This window comes from Mytilus galloprovincialis, chromosome 14, assembly GCF_965363235.1.
Source record: "Mytilus galloprovincialis chromosome 14, xbMytGall1.hap1.1, whole genome shotgun sequence".
NCBI lineage: Eukaryota > Metazoa > Mollusca > Bivalvia > Mytilida > Mytilidae > Mytilus > Mytilus galloprovincialis.
The window spans coordinates 31,555,296-31,581,555 of record NC_134851.1 but is presented as its reverse complement, the minus strand read 5'-3'; the positions used below and the strand labels follow the sequence as shown (position 1 = coordinate 31,581,555).

At 32.6% G+C, this 26,260-nt stretch overlaps 1 protein-coding gene across 1 annotated transcript; it reads right to left on the bottom strand.

Moving 5' to 3' along the window:
* Positions 1 to 390: 390 nt before the first annotated feature.
* Positions 391 to 24,345, bottom strand: LOC143059435 (uncharacterized). The gene is made up of 6 exons (XM_076232929.1): positions 24,026 to 24,345; positions 23,443 to 23,678; positions 21,460 to 22,084; positions 20,560 to 20,586; positions 14,709 to 16,415; positions 391 to 416 (listed from the first exon to the last, which is right to left on the bottom strand). Exons 1-6 carry the CDS (start codon positions 24,225 to 24,227, stop codon positions 391 to 393), a joined length of 2,823 nt encoding a protein of 940 aa, XP_076089044.1. The 5' UTR covers positions 24,228 to 24,345.
* Positions 24,346 to 26,260: the final 1,915 nt, after the last annotated feature.

Here is a 26,260-nt window from a genome sequence, read left to right as displayed (position 1 = left end):
TTTACACATGATTTAAGATATATACTATATTTGAACATTATTAATATATTTACTAAATAATAAATTACTTTACTGATCCATGTTTTATCATTTTGTCAATAATAATTAATTGAAATTTTTAAAACAGGGTATTTACCATACAATAATAATTACCATATTTGAAAAGGGGTTTTTGGAATATGATGATTATGTCTGTTTCAAGTTAAACACGATACTTATAACCACTGCAGACTATTGTTTCTCACCAACGTGTAGTTATAAAATATATCTGTATTACAATTATTATCACTGATTTATGTTTGAACTAGAAGTTGTTCTATATGATAAGGATATAATTACCAAGTTTAAACTTTACTAAATTCATTTGTTCTTTTCAACATAAAAATATGTTTAAACTTTCAATGTTTGAACAAGATCTGCAGGTAATCATTACATTACAATAATTATTACAACAAGAAGTAATTGTAACAGGATGCTGTTACGAAGTCTCCCAAACAAAGCTCCCATAACTCGCCATTCATATGGTCCCATGTTCATTTGATTTGATTTTTTGTCCCATACAAGAATATATATGGCTTACGAGTAGGGATCTCCACCTTTTACAAGTATTCAAACAGGAGGGGGTGGTGGTGTCCCCCAGGGAATTTACCTACATTTCATTTCATTTGTTTTATTGTCCCCTACAAGAATGTATATGGTTTAAGGGTGGGAATCTGGACCGTTTACAAGATAATAGCACATTCTCAAATTGAACAGGGTGGGGCAACCCCCCAGAAACTTCCCTTTAATTTCATTTGATTAGCTTTATTGTCCCATACAAGAATATATATGGTTTAGGGTGGGGATGTTGACCGTTTACAAGTTTTCAAACAAGACGGGGTGGGTGACACCCTAGGGACTTCCCTCTTATTTCATTTCATTTGTTTTATCGCCCCCTACAAGAAAATATATGGTTTAGGGGTGGAGATGTTGACCGTTTACAAGTTTTAAAACAAGAGGGGGTGGAGTGACCCCCTACGGAATTCCCTTTTATTTCTTTTCATTTGTTTTATTGTTCCCTACAAGAATATATATGGTTTGGGGGTGGGGATGTTGACCGTTTACAAGTTTTCAAACAAGAGGGGGTGGGGATGACCCCCTAGGGACTTCCCTTTAATTTCATTTCATTTGTTTTATTGTACCCTACAATAATATATGTTTAGGGGTGGGGATCTGGACCGTTTACAAGATAATAGCACATTCTCAAATTGACTGGGGTGGGGATGACCCCCTGGGACCTCCCATTAATTTCATTTGATACAAGACAAGAATATATATGGCTTACGAGTAGGGATCTCCACCTTTTACAAGTATTCAAACAGGAGGGGGTGGTGGTGTCCCCCAGGGAATTTACCTACATTTCATTTGATTTGTTTTATCGTCCCATTCAAGAATATATATGGTTTAGGGGTGGGGATCTGGACCGTTTACAAAATATAAGCATATTCTCAAATTGAAGGGGGTGGGGATGAACTCCCAGGGACTCCCCCTATATTTCATGTGATTTTTTTTATTGTCCTATAATCAAATCTGAAGACTGCATGTATCTATCACTTACAGTTTTCAAGTTATATTTATTTGAAAATTTTAGAAAATAAAATCCCTTAGGGTTCTATAGTAAACCCCTTCCTCCTTTCTACCCCCCAAAATACCCCTTAATAGACCCCAATGCACAAACGAAAGATTGATGGCTCACCTAGACATATTAGTCTACCATTTTATAAAATTCTAAGTCAATCTGACAAGCGGTTTTGGAGAAACGCTGCGGACAAGTTCATTTTTTAAAGTGGCGGAAGAGGAAGAAGAGGAAGAAGAAGAAGAAGAATACAAATAATAAGAACCGAGCAAAAACAATAAGTCTCCAAACATGATATGCATTGCAAATATAAACACTGATTTATGTTATTCCCATGAGTATGACTATTCTAGTTTTAACATGATATTAAGTATATAAAATGATGACTTCTAGTCCACATTTGAACTTATATGCAATAACGTCAACATCATATTCCATATCAATACAGTTCCATTCCCTCTATTTCTGATTAATACGTAGATTTCTCGAAAACAATACAGTCATGCCACCAAAATCTACTAGAACACGTGGGCGTGGTAGTTTCCTCTTAAGCCCCAGTCCCACTAGACCACGATCGCACCACGCTCACCGCGATCTAAAATAAATTCAGATTGTGGTGAGGTCGCAGTATGAGCGGCATGAAAATGTAAATTCCCATTGCTTTCACGATGCTACTACGTCCTCATTACGTTTCTACAACGATCCCGCTACGATTATATGACGTTCTCACCGCGCTTTTTCTGCGACCTCACTACGCTTATCAAGATCTTTCTACGCTCATCACGTTCTCACTACGACCATACCACGAGTTATCCGATTGCAACACGATCTTACCACGTTTCTACTGCGCTTATAGCACGTTCTTACCACGATTATACTACGTTCATACTGCGATCTTACTACGTTCTCAGCAAAAACGTCAACATCGTATTCCATATCAATACAGTTCCATTCCCTCTATTTCTGATTAATACGTAGATTTCTCGAAAACAATACAGTCATGCCACCAAAATCTACTAGAACACGTGGGCGTGGTGGTAGGGGTTGATGTAGAGGCAAAGGGAGCTCTGATAGTAACGAATCCTGATCAAGCAGAGATGACGGACCGACCAATGCAACCTAAATTACAACCTATTGCGCTAGTTCATCAAGCTCAAATGACGATATTTTAGTGAACGATAGCAGAGATGACACACATGTGTTAATGTTAGTAGATATAGGAAGATGTGTTATGAGTCAATGAGACAACTCTCCATCCAAGTAACAATTTATAAAAGTAAATCATTATAGGTCAAGGTACGGCCTTCCACACGGAACATTGGCTCACATCGAACAGGAAACTATAAAGGGCCCCAAAATTACTAGACTAAGTGTAAAACCATTCAAACGAGAAAACCAACGGTCAAATCTATATAAAAACGAGAAGCATAGATGAGAAAATGGACAAGAAGTCCTAATTACAAACAGACAATCAAAACCTTGAGAGATTTCATATATTTTATGTGAAAATGACAATATGAAAGTCGTAGTATATACGTAGTGAGGTCGTAAGAAGAGCGTGATGAGGACGGCAAGGGCGTGCTAGAATCGTACTGTGGTCTTGAACAGCGTGGTGTAAACGTGGTATGGTCGTAGTGGAAGCGTAGTTGGGTCGCGGTGAGAACGTGATGGTCGTAGTGAGGTCGTTATAACGTCGCTGTGAGACCGTAGCGCAGTCTCTCCGAATAGAATCACGCTTTCGCTACGCTCTCGCTACGCTCTCGCTACGATGGCACAGCGACCTTTGCGATCTTTCCATGACCTTAGTGCGCTCTCGCTACGCTTCTACTACGACATGTTTTCATCACGACCGCACCACGATTGTTTTGAACATGTTCAAAGTTGGCCACGCTCATCACGATCTTGAAGACCTCATCACGACCGTGCTACGACCTTACTGCGATCTACACGATCGTACTACGATCATCAAATTTTGCATTTTCTTCGCAGATCGTAGTGCGATCGTGGCCTAGTGGGACTGCGGTATTAAACAAAATAACTACTATATGCAGTCATTGTTACTGACCTACGTTTCATTATGATATCAACAATAGATTTAATACTAATAAAAAGTTTTTTTTATCATATTTAAAGAGGTGGAAAATCAAAAAAAAAAGTGCATACTTTACCACAAAATGTTCACATTGAACAATGAATTTGATAAGGACAGTGATGTTGATCAATTATGTAATTAACAATTTTAACCTTCTAATTGAAGCAATCCCAAGAAAATGTAAAACAAGAGGCTCTCAAGAGCCTGAATCGCTCACCTGAATTTTTTTGGTTTAATCTCTCATCAATGATTATTTTGGCTTTTCAATTTATTTAAATGTTCTTTGAATCGTCCTATTTTCTTCAAAAGCAAAAAAAAAATCATTTTCTCCTATGTTCTATTTTAGCCATAGGAGCTATGTTTCTTGACATACAAGGAAATGAAATATAAAATTTATACTAGATACTCTGAAACTCTGAAACTCATTTAGCCTAAGTTTGGCTGAAATTGATACAGCAGTTTCATAAGAGAAGATTTTTTAAAGTAAGTCAACATGATGAACAAATTGTGAAAAAAGTCTTTAAAGGGCAATAACTCCTAAAGAGGTCAATTGACAATTTTGGTCAAATTGACTTATTTGTAGATCTTACTTTGCTGATCATATTTGCTGTTTACAGTTTATCTTTATCTATAATAATATTCAAGATAATGACCAAAAACTGCAAAATTTCCTTAAAATTACCAATTAAGTGGCAGCAACCCAACAATTGGATGTTTGATTCATCTGAAAATTTCAGGGCTGATAAATATTGACCTAATGAACATTTTTACTCCATGTCAGATTTGCTCTTAATGCTTTCGTTTTGAGATATAAGCCAAAAACTGCATTTGACCCCTATGTTCTATTTTAAGTAACGGCGGCCATGTTTTTTGACGGATCAAAAATCAAAGCACACACTTTGTGCAGGATAATCTAAGGAACAACCATGCTAAGTTTTAACCAAATCCATTCAGTAGTTTCAGAGGAGAAGATTTTTTAAAGTTAGCAAATATGATGAACAAATTGTGAAAAATTGCCATTAAAGGACAATAACCCCTTAAGGGGTCAATTGACAATTTTGGTCATATTAACTTATTTGTAGATCTTACTTTGCTGATCTTTTTTGCTGTTTACAGTTTATCTTTATCTATAATAATATTCAAGATAATGACCAAAAACTGCAAAATTTCCTTAAAATTACCAATTAAGTGGCAGCAACCCAACAATTGGATGTTTGATTCATCTGAAAATTTCAGGGCTGATAGATATTGACCTAATGAACATTTTTACTCCATGTCAGATTTGCTCTTAATGCTTTCGTTTTTGAGATATAAGCCAAAAACTGCATTTGACCCCTATGTTCTATTTTAAGTAACGGCGGCCATGTTTTTTGACGGATCAAAAATCAAAGCACACACTTTGTGCAGGATAATCTAAGGAACAACCATGCTAAGTTTTAACCAAATCCATTTAGTAGTTTCAGAGGAGAAGATTTTTTAAAGTTAGCAAATATGATGAACAAATTGTGAAAAATTGTCATTAAAGGACAATGACCCCTTAAGGGGTCAATTGACAATTTTGGTCATATTAACTTATTTGTAGATCTTACTTTGCTGATCTTTTTTGCTGTTTACAGTTTATCTTTATCTATAATAATATTCAAGATAATGACCAAAAACTGCAAAATTTCCTTAAAATTACCAATTAAGTGGCAGCAACCCAACAATTAGATGTTTGATTCATCTGAAAATTTCAGGGCTGATAGATATTGACCTAATGAACATTTTTACTCCATGTCAGATTTGCTCTAAATGCTTTCGTTTTTGAGATATAAGCCAAAAACTGCATTTGACCCCTATGTTCTATTTTAAGTAACGGCGGCCATGTTTTTTGACGGATCAAAAATCAAAGCACACACTTTGTGCAGGATAATCTAAGGAACAACCATGCTAAGTTTTAACCAAATCCATTCAGTAGTTTCAGAGGAGAAGATTTTTTAAAGTTAGCAAATATGATGAACAAATTGTGAAAAATTGTCATTAAAGGACCATAACCCATTAAGGGGTCAACTGACAATTTTGGTCATATTAACTTATTTGTAGATCTTACTTTGCTGATCTTTTTTGCTGTTTACAGTTTATCTTTATCTATAATAATATTCAAGATAATGACCAAAAACTGCAAAATTTCCTTAAAATTACCAATTAAGTGGCAGCAACCCAACAATGGTTTGTTTGATTCATCTGAAAATTTCAGGGCTGATAGATCTTGACCTAATGAACATTTTTATCCCATGTCAGATTTGCTCTAAATGCTTTCGTTTTTGAGATATAAGCCAAAAACTGCATTTGACCCCTATGTTCTATTTTAAGTAACGGCGGCCATGTTTTTTGACGGATCAAAAATCGAAGCACACACTTTGTGCAGGATAATCTAAGGAACAACCATGCTAAGTTTTAACCAAATCCATTCAGTAGTTTCAGAGGAGAAGATTTTTTAAAGTTAGCAAATATGATGAACAAATTGTGAAAAATTGCCATTAAAGGACAATAACCCCTTAAGGGGTCAATTGACAATTTTGGTCATATTAACTTATTTGTAGATCTTACTTTGCTGATCTTTTTTGCTGTTTACAGTTTATCTTTATCTATAATAATATTCAAGATAATGACCAAAAACTGCAAAATTTCCTTAAAATTACCAATTAAGTGGCAGCAACCCAACAATTGGATGTTTGATTCATCTGAAAATTTCAGGGCTGATAGATATTGACCTAATGAACATTTTTACTCCATGTCAGATTTGCTCTTAATGCTTTCGTTTTTGAGATATAAGCCAAAAACTGCATTTGACCCCTATGTTCTATTTTAAGTAACGGCGGCCATGTTTTTTGACGGATCAAAAATCAAAGCACACACTTTGTGCAGGATAATCTAAGGAACAACCATGCTAAGTTTTAACCAAATCCATTTAGTAGTTTCAGAGGAGAAGATTTTTTAAAGTTAGCAAATATGATGAACAAATTGTGAAAAATTGTCATTAAAGGACAATGACCCCTTAAGGGGTCAATTGACAATTTTGGTCATATTAACTTATTTGTAGATCTTACTTTGCTGATCTTTTTTGCTGTTTACAGTTTATCTTTATCTATAATAATATTCAAGATAATGACCAAAAACTGCAAAATTTCCTTAAAATTACCAATTAAGTGGCAGCAACCCAACAATTAGATGTTTGATTCATCTGAAAATTTCAGGGCTGATAGATATTGACCTAATGAACATTTTTACTCCATGTCAGATTTGCTCTAAATGCTTTCGTTTTTGAGATATAAGCCAAAAACTGCATTTGACCCCTATGTTCTATTTTAAGTAACGGCGGCCATGTTTTTTGACGGATCAAAAATCAAAGCACACACTTTGTGCAGGATAATCTAAGGAACAACCATGCTAAGTTTTAACCAAATCCATTCAGTAGTTTCAGAGGAGAAGATTTTTTAAAGTTAGCAAATATGATGAACAAATTGTGAAAAATTGTCATTAAAGGACCATAACCCATTAAGGGGTCAACTGACAATTTTGGTCATATTAACTTATTTGTAGATCTTACTTTGCTGATCTTTTTTGCTGTTTACAGTTTATCTTTATCTATAATAATATTCAAGATAATGACCAAAAACTGCAAAATTTCCTTAAAATTACCAATTAAGTGGCAGCAACCCAACAATGGTTTGTTTGATTCATCTGAAAATTTCAGGGCTGATAGATCTTGACCTAATGAACATTTTTACCCCATGTCAGATTTGCTCTAAATGCTTTCGTTTTTGAGATATAAGCCAAAAACTGCATTTGACCCCTATGTTCTATTTTAAGTAACGGCGGCCATGTTTTTTGACGGATCAAAAATCGAAGCGCACATTTTGTGCAGGATATACTAAGGAACAATCATGTTAAGTTTCATTCAAATCCATTCAGTAGTTTCAGAGGAGAAGATGTTTGAAAAATTGTTAACGACGACAGACGACGACGACGACGACGACGACGACGGACGCCAAGTGATGAGAAAAGCTCACATGGCCTTTTAGGCCAGGTGAGCTAAAAAACAACAACATGAAAACGTCATTGAAAATAGGTCAATACTTTCGTAGTAAATTTTAGAAGATGTTACTTATCATGCTGACAATTTTACCCTGCCTGTTTCTCTTCAATTGAAATAGTTAAGATATATCAGTCAAAACTTGTCAACCATTTTGATTGATCATCCTGAACGAAAATTACGAACATTGTAGTTGATATCCTACAGATGACGGAGACAAACTGTGATTTCAAACGTTCCACTGTTTTAAAGTTAACAAACGACAAGCGTTGGTAGGGTTGTTGAAAAATAATGACAAACCAGGTGCTCCGCAGGGCGCAGCTTTATACGACCGCAGAGGTCGAACCCTGAACAGTTGGGGCAAGTATGGACAAAACATTCAAGCGTGATACAGCTCTGAATTTGGATTATGATCAAATTTTTGACATTACATGGTTTTTTTTTTACACAAAACAAATGTCAAGATTTTACAAATCAATTAAAGATTTCTTCTTCAAACTTTTTAAATCTAAAATTAAATAGTTGACACAGCATAGGTTTCTGACACAGAATGAATGTGGTCTAATGAACTTAAAAGTTTTTTTTTGCCTTTGAGCAATTCACTATGCTGTTGAATATTAATCCTCTCAAAAAAATGTTTGAAGAAATTTTCTTTTTATTTATGAAATCTGAAATGAAATGAGAAAAATTTAAACCCCCCCCCTTTTTTTTCACATCACCGTTTCCCTTTTTCCAAAACCGATATCAATTCAAATTTCTAATGGAGTTTGCAACAATAACTACTCTTTTAAATACATCATAAAATATTAAAATGTAAAATATAGTGCTTGTTATCACTGAATGGTAAAGATTGGTTGATAGTAAAAGTGAATATACATTGTTTATTGTATAAAACAATAAAAAAAACTTCATCAGCAACATTTTATATTGGCAAATTTCCAATGAAGTTATTTACATAAAGTTATTGGCAAATAAAAATAGAAAATGACATCATAGTCATGGCTGGCAAATGTCCAACATACATTATCTAAAAACATTTTAGATAAGATAAGGAAAAAAAGCTTCATCAGCAATATTTTATATTGGCAAATTTCCAATGAAGTTATTTACATAAAGTTATTGGCAAATAAAAATAGAAAATGACATCATAGTCATGTCTGGCAAATTTCTCACATATATTATCAACTACTATTCTATACAAAGAAAGATAACTCCAATTGAAAATTAATTGCTATTGCACAATATTGTGCAATTAGATATTTCTTGCTATTGTGCAATACTGTGCAATTGAAAATTTCTTGCTATTGTGCAATACTGTGCAATTGAAAATTTCTTGCTATTACACAATACTTGATATGGAATCCTGATTTGGACCAACTTGAAAACTGGGCCCATAATCAAAAATCAAAGTACATATTTAGATAAAGCATATCAAATAAGCACAAGAATTTAATTTTTTGTTAAAATCAAACATAGTTTAATTTTGGACCCTTTGGACCTTAATGTAGAACAATTTGAAAACTGGACCAAAAATTAAGAATCTACATACACAGTTAGATTTGGCATATCAAAGAACCCATTTATTCAATTTTTGATGAAATCAAACAAAGTTTAATTTTGGACCCCCATTTGGACCAACTTGAAAAGTAGGCCAATAATTAAAAATCTAAGTACATTTTTATATCAGCATATCAAAGAACCCCAAGGATTCAATTTTTGTTACAATCAAATTAAGTTTAATTTTGGACCCTTTGGACCTTATTGTAGACCAATTTGAAAACGGGACCAAAAATTAAGAATCTACATACATAGTTAGATTCGGCATATCAAAGAACCCCAATTATTCAATTTTTGATGAAATCACACAAAGTTCAATTTTGGACCCTTTGGGCCCCTTATTCCTAAACTGTTAGGACCAAAACTCCCAAAATCAAACCCAACCTTCCTTTTATGGTCATAAACCTTGTGTTTAAATTTCATAGATTTCTATTTACTTATACTAAAGTTATGGTGCAAAAACCAAGAATAATGCTTATTTGGGCCCTTTTTTGGCCCTTAATTCCTAAACTGTTGGAACCAAAACTCCCAAAATCAATCCCAACCTTCCTTTTGTGGTCATAAACCTTGATTTAAAATTTCATTGATTTCTATTCCCTTTTACTAAAGTTAGAGTGCGAAAACTAAAAGTATTCGGACGACGACGACGACGACGACGACGACGACGACGACGACGCCAACGTGATAGCAATATACGACCAAAAAATTAAAATTTTTGCGGTCGTATAAAAATTGAACCCAAGTTTTTTAATCACATCCCCCTTTCCCTTATTCCAAAACTAATCTCAATTAAAATTTCTAATGGAGTTTGCAACAATAACTACTCATTTAAATACATCATAAAATATTTAGATGTAAAAAAACTGCTTGTTATCACTGAATGGTAAAGATTATTTTAATTTATGAGTTGGTAGTAAAAAGTGAATGTACATTGTATATTGTATATAACAAAGATTTAAGTTGATTCTGGACAAAGAAAGATAACTCCAATTTAAAAAAAATCTTGCTATTGCACAATATTTTGCAATTAGATAATTCTTGCTTACTATTCTGGACAAAGAAAGATAACTCTAATTAAAAAAAAATTTGCTATTTCACAATGTTGTGCAATTAGATATTTCTTGCCATTGCGCAATACTGTGCAATTGAAAAGACTTGCTATTGCACAATACTTAATATAATAATTTTAGATTCTGATTTGGACCAACTTGAAAACTGGGCCCATAATAAAAAATCTAAGTACATTTTTGGATTCAGCATATCAAAGAACCCCAAGATTTCAATTTTTGTTAAAATCAGACTAAGTTTGATTTTGGACCCTTTGGACTTTAGTGTAGACCAATTTGAAAACAGGACCAAAAATGAAGAATCTACATACACAGTTAGATTTGGTATATCAAAGAACCCCATTTATTCAATTTTTGATGAAATCAAACAAAGTTTAATTTTGGACCCCGATTTGGACCAACTTGAAAACTGGGCCAATAATCAAGAATCTAAGTACATTTTTAGATTCAGCATATCAAAGAACCTAACTGATTCATTTTTTGTCAAAATCAAACTAAGTTTAATTTTGGACCCTTTGGACCTTAATGTAGACCAATTTGAAAACGGGACCAAAAGTAAAGATTCTACATACAGTCATGACAGTTAGATTCGGCATATCAAAGAACCCCAATTATTATATTTTGATGAAATCAAACAAAGTTTAATTTTGGACCCTTTGGGCCCCTTATTCTGTTGGGACCAAAACTCCCAAAATCAAACCCAACCTTCCTTTTATGGTCATAAACCTTGTGTTTAAATTTCATAGATTTCTATTTACTTATAATAACGTTATGGTGCGCAAACCAAGAAAAATGCTTATTTGGGTCCCTTTTTGGCCCCTAATTCCTAAACTGTTGGGACCTCAACTCCCAAAATCAATCCCAACCTTCCTTTTATAGTCATAAACCTTGTGTTTAAATTTCATTGATTTCTATTTACTTATACTAAAGTTATTGTGCGAAAACCAAGAATAATGCTTATTTTGGCCCTTTTTTGGCCCCTAATTTCTAAACTGTTGAAACTCAAACTCCCAAAATCAATCCCAACCTTTCTTTTGTGGTCATAAACCTTGTGTCAAAATTTCATAGATTTCTATTTACTTAAACTAAAGTTATAGTGCGAAAACCAAGAAAATGCTTATTTGGGCCCTTTTTGGCCCCTAATTCCTAAAATGATGGGACCAAAACGAACAAAAAAAAAAGTATTCGGACGACGATGCAGACGACGACGCCAACGTGATACCAATATACGACCAAACAATGTTCAATTTTTGCGGTCGTATAAAAATGAACTAATGACCCATTACAATGACAATTTAAGATAAAACCTGCAAGAGGAATAACTATACCATATGATTATCTACACAAAACATATAGTTGATATTTTTCTTATAGTACACGAGAAACAGACTAAACCATAGCACAGAAAGCTAGAGACAATGCAAAACAAAAACTCATAAAAAGTGTCTCGAAAGAGCAACCAGATCCTGCTGTTCATTTTTCAATGATTTATGAAGTGATTAATAATTAGGAATGAAATAATATATTAACTGCTTTATATTCATTTGAAAAATCTTCATGGTGAATTTTCAAATATTACGACAACAGTATTACTATAGACGAGTCATTGTTGCACATCTTTATGAGTCCTCAAACAAAGCTTGCTGTTTTTGTTGAGAATCAGTACTTGCTGCCTATGTTAAGGTTTGTGTTCTTCAGTATTTTACACTGAAGTTTCAGACTTACGTGTCCTACTTAGAGTAATGTTTTGTATGTATCTTATCCAATTCATAAGCCGCTCATATTTATAACGACTTTTGGGTGGCGCTTCAGTAATGGATTTTAAAACAGTTTCAATATCAAGCACGTTTATATCCCGTATATAATGCCATATTAAAGCAACACATTTCAGCTGTATTTTATCACCTTCACAGTGGCATGCCTCATGAAATGCAGATTTAACATCAAGTTTTTTATGTTGAACATTTGCCAAAATCCACTGAAGTATTCTAGCATGCCCAATTCTACATGCTTGATTCATAAGACTCTTCATGTCTATGTTCATACAATATCCTTTCCTCAGAAAGTATAGAATCAAATCAAACCTATTCTTATAAAATAATTCATCCAGAAGTACAGATAAGCTGGAGTTTTTATCATGTAGCCTTTGAAACAAAAAATCTACAAGCATAACATTGTTGTTCTTAAATCTAAATAAAATGTTCATGCAAGGTTTGTGCGTCATGAATGGATACACCAACGACTTTATTTTTGTATTATTCACTGAAGATTTGTTCTGACATGTCTGAAAGAATGCTTCCTTTATGTCAAGCTGTTCGTTATCTACTTCATGAAATATGTACTTCACATGGTAAATTTTTCCTTGCTTACAACAAGCAATTAAAACATCTTTGATTGGAATTTGATTATGGTGAAAATTTTGCAGAATCCATGTCATAACAGTGTCACTGATATAGTCCTCCTTACACACAGTACTCACTATTCTACTTACATCAATAGATTCATGATTAGTTTCATTCCACATCAGATCCAAACAAGCAAGTATTCGCTTTTGCATATCAAAATATTCTAATGATCCAAATTTTGAAGTGCATGCATAGATAATTGCCATATTCATGTCCAAAGAAGAAAAATGTTTACTTACTAGCTTGATTGTTTTAAATGCACCCTCAGTGCAAGCTTTATTAAGAATATATTGTTTATCGAACGAACAAAATCTGTCATTTTCTAAAAGCAAATTTACAAGAAAATGGTTCTTCTGATAGAGAGATTTATTCATCACAACCTCCAGATCTTTTGTATTCAGGCAATGAAAACATTTTTCAAATATTGAAACAACTAAATCAGAAAACTCATCAGGTGCGTCTAAATCCCATTCATTTCTGTATTTGCTTAGTAATCTTATCAATCCTGATTTAAGATCATTTGGCTTGATTTGAAAATGTTTAAAAACCAAATTTATCCTTTCAATTTCTTCAAGGCCAAACACCCACACGCACATCTTATCACATGCTGATATGAATAATTTTCCTTCATCAATATCCCACGATTTTAGTTCAAAAGCCTGAAGTATCCACTTTGTTACTTTAATACTGCCATTTTCACATCCACACAATAATAATTTCTTCACATCGGTAGATACATATGAGTTACAGTTTTCATAAATCCACATCAATAAATTAAAGCAGTTGCTTTTATTCGCAAGTTTGACTATTTCCTCCATGTTCAATTCCTTCTTATTATCTGTACTATCCCAGACAGCGTTTACTATTTCCAAAATTTCAGTTGAACATCCTGTAGTATAATTCTTAGTTGTAGATATTAAAACTTTCATTTTTTCTAAACTTGTTAATTTTGTATTATCTATCATGTATTTTAATATTTCTAATTTGCCTTCTTTTAGAAGCGAGTTTCTAATGGAATCCACTTTCAATAGGGTTGAATCAACGTTCAGCACAAACCATTCTATAACTTTAAACGCTTTAAAATGATTTGCCTGTCGACAAACAGCTTTCAAATCAAAATGTTCATATCCAAATTTGTTAACGATGTATTTCACAAATTTTAACTGTTCATTTTCATATATCATGTCTATCCTAAATTCACTATAAATGGACGATTTACACCAATTTGCTTCTCGTATTCCTAAGCAAGATGAAAGAGCTTTTTGAAAGTCTACAATTTGACTTTTTTCTATTAATTGTTTTGCAAAATAAAAATGTGCATTCTTGCACGCCAAAATTAATACCTCGTTATTATTTAAGAAAAATGGGAGAAAGGCATCAAATATGTAATCAGGAACAATTGGTTGGTTACGAAGTAACAAAAAGAGAAAAGAAGTTAATTCTGTTGACGTACAGTCAATTCTTGAAAAAATAAAATTAAACACGTCTTTACTACAGTTTTGGAAAGGATTAATTCCAATACCTCTTAATTCTACCAAATAAATTGATAAATCACCAAACCCCAGAATTATTTTTAGATATGAAATGGCATCAAACGTTTTACATCTTTTAACAAGATACTTCACTGTATCAATCATCCCTTTCGTACAAGCTTTTCTTAAAATGATGTCATAATCAATAACTTCCTGGTCTTCAAACTTTTGTATCATCCATTTCAACGATTCATTGAATAATGGTGACATTTCAAAATGATCATGTTCATAAAACACCTTTAAAAACAAATTTACATGAAATGGAGTTTCGTTGTATTCGGAGAGTAAGAACTCCAACAAAGGTATATTAAATTGTTTATATGCATTCACTATGCATAAAGTAAGAAAAACACATGTAGTCTCACTATTATAATAATCAAATATCGATATGTCTAATAATGGTGATGTCATTTCTGTTAACTGTATATTTTGATCTAGTAAAACTGGTATTCTATTTATTTCTACAATATCCATCAAAGATTTAACATATTTAACAATTTTTACATCTTTCTTTGAACATATCTGATATAAAGATGTTATCAGTGCAGCTTTGATGTAGTCAATGGTAAAATAGCAATTCTTTGTTCTGATTATTTGGTTAATCCTCTGCAATATAAATTGAAATATTTCAAGCTGTCTTTCTTTTGTTGCTAAAACTACAAGATAGACAGCTAAGAAAACGTCTTTTTTCTGTAAATATGATAAAAAACTATTCATATCATTAAATCTTATCATGGTTTCAATATTATGATTTTTCTGATCTGTCTTTTCTACAACATCTAGTATATAAGTCAGAAGGACACAATCTACGTTTTGAAATATTTCTGTATTGCTTAAAGACTCTAGAAAATTATATATTCCATATGGAATCGTCCTAAATACTTCTGTGTATATATCAGCTAATCTATAAGCCAATAGTTTATAAGAGCTAGTTGGAATTTTCAGTACAACCTCTCCCTCTTTTTCGTTATATCCATATGGTTTGACCATTTTCATGAAAAATGTCCAGCTGAGTAGAGGAATGATCTTGTTCAAATTTTCATTATCAATCTGAGCAAAAGATAGGATGACACTTTCCTGTAGTGTTGGATGGTGGTATCTGTATGACCTTTGATTGGGAATTTTAACTAAATAACTTCCTTTAAGCTCCATAACTGCATCTGATATTTGACATCTTTTTATTCTAATGGTCTCTCCATATATTGCATCAATTATTTTAACAACTTCTGTAACATTTGAGTTGTCATCAGGGTCAATACCATGTTCATTTATCGCTGTGTAGACCATAACTCCATACTGTATCATAAACTTCTTATGAATTTCACCCTGACGTCTTATTTCATTTATTTCGTCTAAAATGGTCTCTGTTGGCCTGTCAAAAAATGTGAATCCTAGCTGAAAATATTTATCACTATGGACAAATTGATATACTGCTAGCGGAAAACCTTTGACTGGATTGATATTTGTTATTTTATAAATTTCCCGCAGTTGCATAATAGTATTGCAACTCTGGTCTACAAATCCCTTGGAATGAATATAATCAGATTGGCGAACTGTTTTCATATAAACGGTGAGAATATTTTGCTTCACTTTCTCACAAAGTTTATATTTGTCTGAACTTAGATCAACGAAGTCAAACTTAAATAACCTATGACTATCAAACACTACTTGACACTGACGTTTTACTGTATCTCTAATTGTTATCAAAACTTTAATGTTACTTTTACATACATATGCATGAACCTTGTCCAGAATTGGTATATCTTTCTCTCTATTATAAATACAATTTGTTTCACCAAAAATGTCGTCAAGTAAAATGACAACATTATCATCTCTATTAACCATGTCCTCCCATTCTTGTAATTTATCAAGCTTGATACATTTGAATGAAGTATACTCTGTACAAAACATATGAAGAATATGACGACTAATCCGACTTTTTCCAGTACCTGCATGACCAGTAATTAACAAGACACCATTCTGTTTCAATAGTAGTAAGCCATCTTCTGCTGCCTCAGTTGTAACAAATGTACCTTCTCTTAAATCTTCCTTTATTAGGGCTTTAGTATCATCTGAAAATATTTGAAACATAACAACTGAATTACAGAAAATTACAGAAACCACGAAAAACTAGCTTATCAAACATAAATCAATAGTAAGTGAGAATAGTTTCTATTAAAATATAGCACACGCAACAAGTTTTGTGTTTCTACTGTAAGATTGATGTAATATCACATGTTTTGGGTCCTCAATGCTCTTCAACTTTGTACTTCTTTTGCTTAATAACTATTTTGATCTGAGCGTCACTGATGAGTCTTATGTAGACGAAACACGTGTCTGGCGTATCAAATTATAATCCAGGTACCTTGATAACTATTTACACCACTGGGTCGATGTCACTGCTGGTGGACGTTTCCTTCCCGAGGGTATCACCAGCCCAGTAGTCAGCACTTCGGTGTTGACATGCATATCAGGAGTCTGTAATTAAGTGGTTGTCGTTTGTTTCTGTGTTACATTATTATTATTTTTTTCATATAAATAAGGCCGTTAGTTTTCTCGTTTGAATTGTTCTACATTGTCTTATCGGGGCCTTTTATAGCTGACTATGCGGTATTGGCTTTGCTCATTGTTGAAGGCCGTACGGTAACCTATAGTTGTTAATGTCTGTCTCATTTAGGTCTCTTGTGAACAGTTGTCTCATTGGCAATCATACCACATCTTCTTTTATTATATCAATTATGTGGGCATTTTATAAATTTCCTGTTTACGAAAGTATGAATTTTTCGAAATACTAATGATTTTTTTTTATCCTAGGCATAGATTACCTTAGCCATATTTGGCACATTTTTTTGGAATTTTGGGTCTTCAATGCTTTTCAACTGTGCTCTTGTTTGGCTTAACTATTTTGATCTTAGCGCCTCTGATGAGTCTTATGCAGACTTAACGCGCGTCTGGTGTATTAAATTATAATCCTGGTACCTTTGATAACTATTGCTATACTTCTAGTTCCAAGTTGCTGTCCCATCACAATAAAACATTTACTTTTCATTAAGATTTTGAGAAAGTTTCACTTAATTGTAATATTAAGCAAATGTGAGAGAGTTGATAATACAATATTCAGGATATTGGTACCCCCCCAAATACATTACTGGGGATTCATTAATATTTTTGTTGGAAACTAATTTTCGTGGATTTTGTGGTTACAGACAGGGGAATCACAAACTTAAATGTTCAACGAATTACAAATTTTCAAAAGGAATGTATGCAGACTTTGCCAAAACCCCTAAATTAAATATCCAAGTACATTTGTATATGAAAGTTTTTTCTCAATCAAAGAAAATTGGTATCAACGAAAATAAATGAATCCACAATATATAATTTACAAGTATAATAACTGGTAAGTCTATGCCATTTCAAAGTAAATCAAATAATAAATAATTCAGATAAACAAGAGTGCACACACTGAAATGTCTCGCCTTATTTACTAACCATTGATATTATATTTTATGTTGATAGTCCTTAATAAAAAGAAAGAGAGGAAAAGATACCAGAGGGACAGTCAACCTCATAGATTGCCATGACTAACAAAGAAAGAGACAAACAGACAAATAATAGTACACAAGACACAAATAAAGGCAACAGTAGTATACCGCTGTTCAAAACTCATAAATCCATGGACAGAAACCAAAATCGAGGTAACAAACTAAAACTGAGGGAAACGCATTAAATATAAGAGGAGAACAACGACACAACATTAAAATGTAACACACAGAGAAACGGACAAAGCATTATACAAAATCCTATGAGAATAACAAATATAACATCAAAACCAAATACATGAATTTGGGATAGAGAAGTACCGTGAAACATAGAAAATAAAGACTAAGCAACATTGAACCCCACCAAAAACTGGTGATGTTCTCATGTGCTCCGGAAGGGTAAGCAGATCCTGCTCCACATATGGCACTCGTGATGTTGCTCATGTTACTACAAACCCGGTAAATAGTCTGATACGGTAGGTCACATTCGTGAAAAGGGAAGTGGATTGTAGTTACGACACAAGGAACATATCCAATATCATTTGTGAAACGGTTATTCCATAACGGTCAACCTATTCGTGATGGCGTCCATAAAATTTAAGAGGGAATGATTTCAACTACACCATTTTGAACTCTTGGTTTAATAGCTCCCTTGTGAGCAGCAACCCTCTATCAAGTTAATCATGATAGGAAACACACACCTGGGAATATGGTATCAATTTGGAAATATATACTCCCCATGCAGCTTTACTGCAACTATCACATAAACTTAACATGATCAACGAAAATGAGGCCAATGTCATATAAATCAAACAAGAAATACATGTACATCTTACAATCATTCAATACACTAAATATAGTTGGCCTATTGATGATAGTTTCTAAAAAACAGACTTAACCAAGAAAAATAATAAAACATTGATCATTATACATGTATATACTTCTGCAGCTGCAATTTCATTTTTGTCAGCCTGCGACTTTTGTTGCAGAAAGGTCGACATAAAGATAGTAATATAACTTTTTGTTTTTAAAGATTAACAAAAGCTGTTTGTTAAATTAGAGATAAGTTCTCTTTTATATGAGTATCCTATAAGTTCATTATTCGAAATATTTTGTTAAGAAAAAACTAAAATTTATCAAATGTTCATGAATGTAGAAAAAAAACGTAATATTTTGCTGTATATTTTTCAAAATTAAAAAAAATTTCATCATTGACTTTTGCATGAAATTTAGTACAAATAGTCTTCTCACGTAATCAATCCGAATGTCATTTTAAAAAAGAGGGTTCCATGAACTCGTTTAATAGTTAAATCAGTTTGAATGATAAAAGTATTCGAAAAAATGCATCTTTTCCCGGAATGTCACAATTTGACGTCGCGAAAATTACATTTTACGTTAGCAGCGTCATTACCTACCCTGTAACTGTAATGTATGCCCTTAATTTCTGAAATCTGAAATGAGAAAAAATTGCCCCCCCCCCTTTTTCTCCAAAAAAAATTCTAAATATGGTCGTAATCTCAATTCAAATTTCCAATGGAGTTTGCAACCATAATTACCCATTTAAATACATAATAAAAGTCTTAAATAGATAATTTAAAAGCAGTGTAAGGGAGTTAATCCAACATTGTACAATTTTGTTTTTTGATTACCTCCCTTACACTGCTTTTAAATTGTCCATTAACCAGGAAACCCTTGTTTTCCCCCTTTTTTGCCGCTAATTCCTAAACAGTTTGAGCCATAACCCCCCAAAAACCAATCCTAACCATCCCTCTGTGGTATGGAAAGCTGGTGTATAATTTCAGAGATATCCATACACGTAAACACAAGTTATTGTCTGGGAACTTGAAAAATTCCTTTTTGGTCCTCTTTTTGGCCCCAAATTCCTAACCTGTTAGGACCATAACCCCCAAAATCAATCCCAACATTCCTTTTGTGGTTATAAACCTTGTGTTTAAATTTCTTGATTTCTATTTACTTATACTAAAGTTATTGTCCGGAAATCAACTGTCTTCGGACGACGACAACGACAACGACGACCTGATACCAAAATACGACCACAAAATTTATTTGCAACATATAAAAACAAATTTGACAGTAACTATACAATGGGTGGTCAAATCATTTTGAAAATTTCATTTCAGATAGATTTTGACTTATTCATAAGTTTAACTCACTGACAGGTAATTTTTTATCTTACTGCTATAGTTTTTGAGATAAAAGCTCAAAGTGCATTTGAACCCTATGTTTTTATTTTAGCCAGCCCATGGCTGCCATGTTTATTAATGGATCAAAACTTTGGATACAATTTATAAACCAGTTACCCGTAGGAACATTCAGTTAAGAAGTATTAGGCCAAGTAGTTTCAGAGAAGAAAAACTCATTTAGGGGTCAGTGTATAATTTCTGTCGTATGAACTTTTTTGTAGATCTCACTTTGCTGATCATTTTTGCTGTTTACATCTAAATACTGAAGAAACATTAATTTAAATTTTGAAAGTATTTGGCCGAGTAGTAGAGGAAAAGATTCTTAAGATAGTTTACAACAACGACGACAGACTATGGATGATGGTGGACGCCAAGTAATGGAGGGCCCCAGTGAACTAAAAAATGATAATGTTTTAGGCTAGAAATGCAAATATTCATAAACAATAATTGATTACTAAATAGTTAATATTTACCTTCAAGTCTCTTTCTTCTACTTTCACCTAAAAAAAACCATACAACAGTTAAATAATGCCCTATCTCTTATTGTTCATTTATTTATACTTCTTAGCACAGTTCTTTTTTTTTAAATCAAAATGTAACAGTTACTTGTTTAATCTCTTTTAAACTAATTAAAAAATAATTTTGTCTAATTTGAGCATCTACTCATTTATTCGAATTCACCTTAGCATTTCTTTCAAAGTTTTATTACATTGTAATACTGTTGGTAGATCTCTTTTCGAGTTCTGTTAGGGACATACATCTGGATCAAAGTTACCTACTTTAGTAGATCTAATTCTGGAGGAAATTTTGGAGATCCTTTGATATAAATATACAATGACTGACAAGTGGACATAGCAGCTAACACCAATTGATGACAGTAGCTAAAATGGCAAATAGGCCAAGTTGAGATAAAAAAAAGTACTACTTTCCGACCTCCTTTGTGGCATTTGTGATATATATACTAGTATATATATATATATATATATATGTATATTTAACATTGATTTGGGCTCCGACGGATAGAAATCGACCTTATGCAAGTGAATATCAACATATCTGGTTTCCAATCTCGGCTGAAAATCAAATCCTTGTCAAAAGTCTGTAACTGTTTGAAAATTGAGTTGTTATATTATAAACCTATAAAACAAACAAAATGCATCATTCCTTGCGTTTTTAAACATGTTGAATGGTCCTAAAACCAATCAAATTTGTGTCCATGTACATTTAAATATGCACTCGCATAAGGTCGATTTCTATCCGACGCAGCTCATTTCATAAAAATCAGGAAATACCCACCCTTGTCAACATAAATCTATTATGCTGTTGGTTTATAAAAGTAAATATCTTAAATCAAATAGCAGAACAAGTCTTACTTGATGAGTCATCAGTATTATGTTGTTTCTTCTTTATATCGTCAATATCTTTTGCATTTAGTGCAATCTGTTCATCATGTTCTGCCAGTTGTTCAGATTGTTTTGCCAGTTTTCTATCATGTTTTCTAATCTGTTCACCATTTTCTTTAAAAATTATGACCTGTTGTTCATTTTTTACTTCAAATTTATCTACTTCTGTCACTAGCTTATCGATCTGAATTTGTTTGTTCAACAATTGTTCTTGTAAATCTTTAAATCTTACTTCATTTGTTTCTATTTCTTTATGACAAGCCTTAATTTCTTCTTTAGATTTAGCAATTGATACGGTGGCGTCAGAAAGTTTGGTAGCAAGGTTTTGATCCACAGTTTCACCTTTCTGAAGAGAATCCTGAAGCAGCTGAATTTCAGTTTCATGTTTTTCTTTTACCAACTTTTGATTATGAAGTGTTGTTTGAAGGTCAGTGATCATGCTGGTGTGTTTCTCGTGTGACATTTGTAGATTAAGAATATCTTTTTGACAGTTTCTAACTGTGTTTAACATATCTGTAAGAGATGTGTCTAGGACAATATGCTGAGCAGACTGTGATTCCTGATGCAGTGATGGTCCACCAAGACGTAAAATAGCCTAGTATTTAAATAAATAAATTATAATACTAATTGAAAGTTGAATTATTAACTGAGACAAAATTCAAATGTTTAAATAATGTACAAAAAGAGTCCTCCACAACAGTGTAAATGATGTATAAATTAGTGTTTCACAAGCTGTGAATGGGGTACATTAGTTTAATAAATGACCAATGTCTCATAATTTCATGGTGGAAATCGACCCTACTATGTATGAGAGGTCTCGAAGTTTTCAAGGTCTCAATGTCATATTCTAGTTTTTATAGTAAATTAAATGTATACTGCCAAGTAGAATTGTAAAACAACAGTACGCAATCGGTCTTGTTCTTTGCTTAAATTGCAAACTTTGAGACCAATTGGCAATTAATGTGTAAGACTGTTTATTTCCATAAAGTTTAATAAGTTATTTATTGAATTATATATGTACGGTTTTAACAAAAACAAAACATTTGTGTCTGTTGGCATACATTTTTAAGATTACATGTAGCAATTAAATGAGGAGATAACCCAAACAGTCAAATATTTATAAAAGCATGTTAAAGGTATATTACTTGCATCAAAAGAGGGAGTTGGGTGACACCTTTTTTTTATTTTTATTTTCTAAGAAGCACATTGTAAAACCTATTTTCTCATAGTTTATTACAATTCTATCACATTCATTTCTTTATATTCACAAAAAAGTGTACTTCTTCATTATTAATAAATAGAAATTTGTGCAATAATTAACATTTTTTTTTTTTAAATAGCATGGTTACCCAAACTTTTTAATAGATTATTGAATAAAGTAAGGTAAAACAAACTTTGGACAAAGTATAAAAAAATCCTATCTGAGGAAATCTATACCATTGTTTCATATTAAGAGGACAAGACAGTCAAAATTGTCTGATTGTGTTATATGTATCCTATTAGCCCATAAGCAACCTTAGAAAAGAATAATTAGCTACGTCAACCTAATTTATCAAGTTCAACATATTAAAATATTGTTGGTGTACTTGGTAAAAATTATTTTATAAAATTTTTTACTGTTTTTCTGGAGTTTAGCTTGTAGCAGTCATAATATTTTTACATGGTATTTTCTATATCTCTGAATCATTTAATTGAATTTGTCTTTAGACAATTTCCCATCTCCATGATGTGCTAACTTTTTTTTCACACATTCTAAATCTCATAAAGTACTTGCTGAAATCTTTCAGCAAGTTCAGAGACAATTAATTCTCTATTCCTATGATGTAGTGACTTGTATTTACCTACATATTCTAATTTTTTGCAATCTCCCCAAAAAATTGCTAAAATCTATTGGAAACAATTTCCCAACCCATGAGGTTCTAACTCATGTTGTTCTAATTTGCTATAACTTACACTTTCTAAATCTGTCCAGTACTGAATGAAATCTACTGGAGACAACTTCCCATCCTCATGATGTGTTAACATGTTCCTGTACCATTTTACTCTTGCAAGGTCTGCTCCTGTACTTGCATCCCCTTGGAGTGGTAAGTTATCCCATCCTGTTCTAGGTGCACATTCATGTGGTGTCATGTTCCGTAAAAGACAAACCATCAGAGTTGTATCAAAGTCTTCTGATCTAACATTACGTGCTGTAAATATTTTTTTATTAGACATGCAAGACTTAAAAAAATTTGAACAATGATTTTGATAAATGATAATAATATATTGTTCATACATAAGTTTCTTGGCATTTGAATGAGGCAAACTGAAGTTAGAGAAAGAAACCAGTTATGGGACATATATACCATATAGACAGACAAAACATTTTGCCCCTGCACTACAATGTGGGGGCAGAAAAAACTAAATTTGGAATCAACAAACAAAACTTTATCAAAAGAAATAGTATAAAGACTTTATCAATTCACTGTGCCTATGATATCTAAGTTATTTAATTTACTTGCATAGAAACTTACTTTTTTACTATGTTTTAACTTACCTGTACTTGGGTATAATATCTTCAGTTGTGAATTTGTAATGAATCGAAGTCTTTTCAATGTCACAGAACAATTGGCAAGTTCACTGGCAAGTCCAGATGGTGGATGGACAGAATCAAAATAAGTTCTAACAGCCTTTGAGGCAATCTTCAAGTTCAGGAAGTAAAATCTGAGAAAATTTGACTCTTCTGCTGATAGACTCATATTGTATCCTCAAGTAGAATCGGTTTTATATGTTCTCTTTGTTTTGTTTATAATGGTCTTCTTTGCTGGCTACAGTACAACCTTCATAATCATACAGCACTGTAGCTATAGAGATGCCAAACTTGATAGTACATCTTGCCAATAAGATCAAACCTGCAATAGAAAAGAATATAATAATGTACAATATTAATATGTTAACTCTTATACCAATAATTGCAGGGGCCGTAATATTACGGCCATACCCAAATCACTATTATGTGGCACCAATAATGGCTTGTCATACTTTTTTTAGGTCAACTTTATGGCATTTTTAATTCTAAGTGTTTGCTTGTTACCTCAATACTTGGCATTTATTGTCATGTTTCTCAGTTTCTCAGTTTTAATTATAAACTTAATAATATAAGCAAACCAGAAAAATATTGTTTAGACTTATATTGACCTCTAAAAACTTGAAAATTTAAATTGAAAATGAACTGCTTTGTTGAGTGCAGCTGGATACTGCCACAGAGGTCCAACCCTGAACAGCTGGGACAAAAATGGACATAATAGTCAACCTTGATATAGGTCTTAATTTGGATTGTAATTAAACTTTTGACACATTATAGGTTTCTAACATAGAATGAATGCAGTCAAAGAACATGAAATTGGTTATATGATTTGAATTTATATTCAAATATTTAAAAGATTTTTAGTTTTTGTGCAATACACTGTTTTGTTGCGCAATACTTAGGGAATCTGTATTCCGACTATATATAAAAATTTAATTTTTACCCCCTACCCCTTTTTCCAAAAAGAAAATAATATTTGAAGGAATTCTCTTTTTAAATTCTTAAATCTAGAGACATCATAACACTTGACCACAAGTTATTATCTGAAAACTATAGAAAAATGCTTGTTTTTTTCCCCTTATTCCTAAATGTTTAGGATCATCACCCACACACAATTCCAGTCTTTTTTTTTTGTTGTAACTGAACCTTTTGGTCGATTTTGAAAGAGATCCATAGATACAATAAAATTCAATTTATTGTCCAGAAACTAAAAGTTTTGGTCAGCAACATTGACACTCTGATGACGACATGATTGCAATAAACCAGCCCAAAACTTTTAGCAGTTGTATAAAAAATTTACTTTTTCAGTTTGGTAAATAATTTGGAGAAGATTATAGGGAGGTTATTGAAACTTAAGAAAATGAAAATCTTACAAATTTACTTAAATATGTACAAGTAAAATGAGTAAATATTACTTATATCTTCAAGTAAAAAAACATGACTTGTATAAGTATCATCCCTGACTTTTGAAAAATCTGCACAATTACAGCAGATTCCATTGAGTGTGTAGCCAAAACAGTATCTTTGGTTAGCTTGCTTGTTAGCTGAACCGTGAAGTCATTGTTAGGTTAGGTAAACTACCCTACCCCAAGAATAGACTAGTCCGACAGAAAACCAATCTATCTGTCTGTTGGGCTATGCTACTTCGAAAGGAGGCTAGTATACCTGACCTTATAATGACTTCAAGGTTCAGCTAACAAGCAAGCTAACCAAAGATATTATCTTTGGCTACACACTCAATAGAATCTGCTGTAGAAATAAAAGAATAATCTCTCACGAACAAAAGCTTCTCTCTTGGTCAAATGACAGCTTACCCACTATTAAAAAAACAGGGTTCTGTCATAAATTCTCTAAACTAAATACTGTTATCCATTTATATAAAACAAACAAAACGGTGTCTTTTTCTTCATGATTATCCTAAAAGGCATAATATACTGTTACATTTTTGCTCCCCTTTATGAAAATAAAAAAATTGACTAGAAGTTTTATTTGAGTTTGAGCACCGCTATTACTGTTTTCAGCTTATAGAGTTATAATAGAAAAACGGGTCATTTCATTGTTTTATTCATTCAAGCCATATTCACTCATATAATTGTGTACGCAGCAAAGCTTAATTTGTTCCTTTAATTTCTAACCTCGTCAATTTTAGCTTGGATCTCAGAGAAACTGCATGAGGTATTTAGTAATTTGTCAAGAATTAACATT

Coding starts and splice junctions, on each gene's coding strand:
- LOC143059435 (XM_076232929.1), bottom strand. CDS start 24,227: ATGAGTCTATCAGCAGAAGAGTCAAATTTTCTCAGATTTTACTTCCTG. Junction 22,085..23,442: donor ACTGGACAGATTTAGAAAGT/GTAAGTTATAGC, acceptor TTTAAATACTAG/GCTATTTTACGTCTTGGTGG. Junction 417..14,708: donor GATATTTGATTATTATAATA/GTGAGACTACAT, acceptor GATTACCTGCAG/ATCTTGTTCAAACATTGAAA.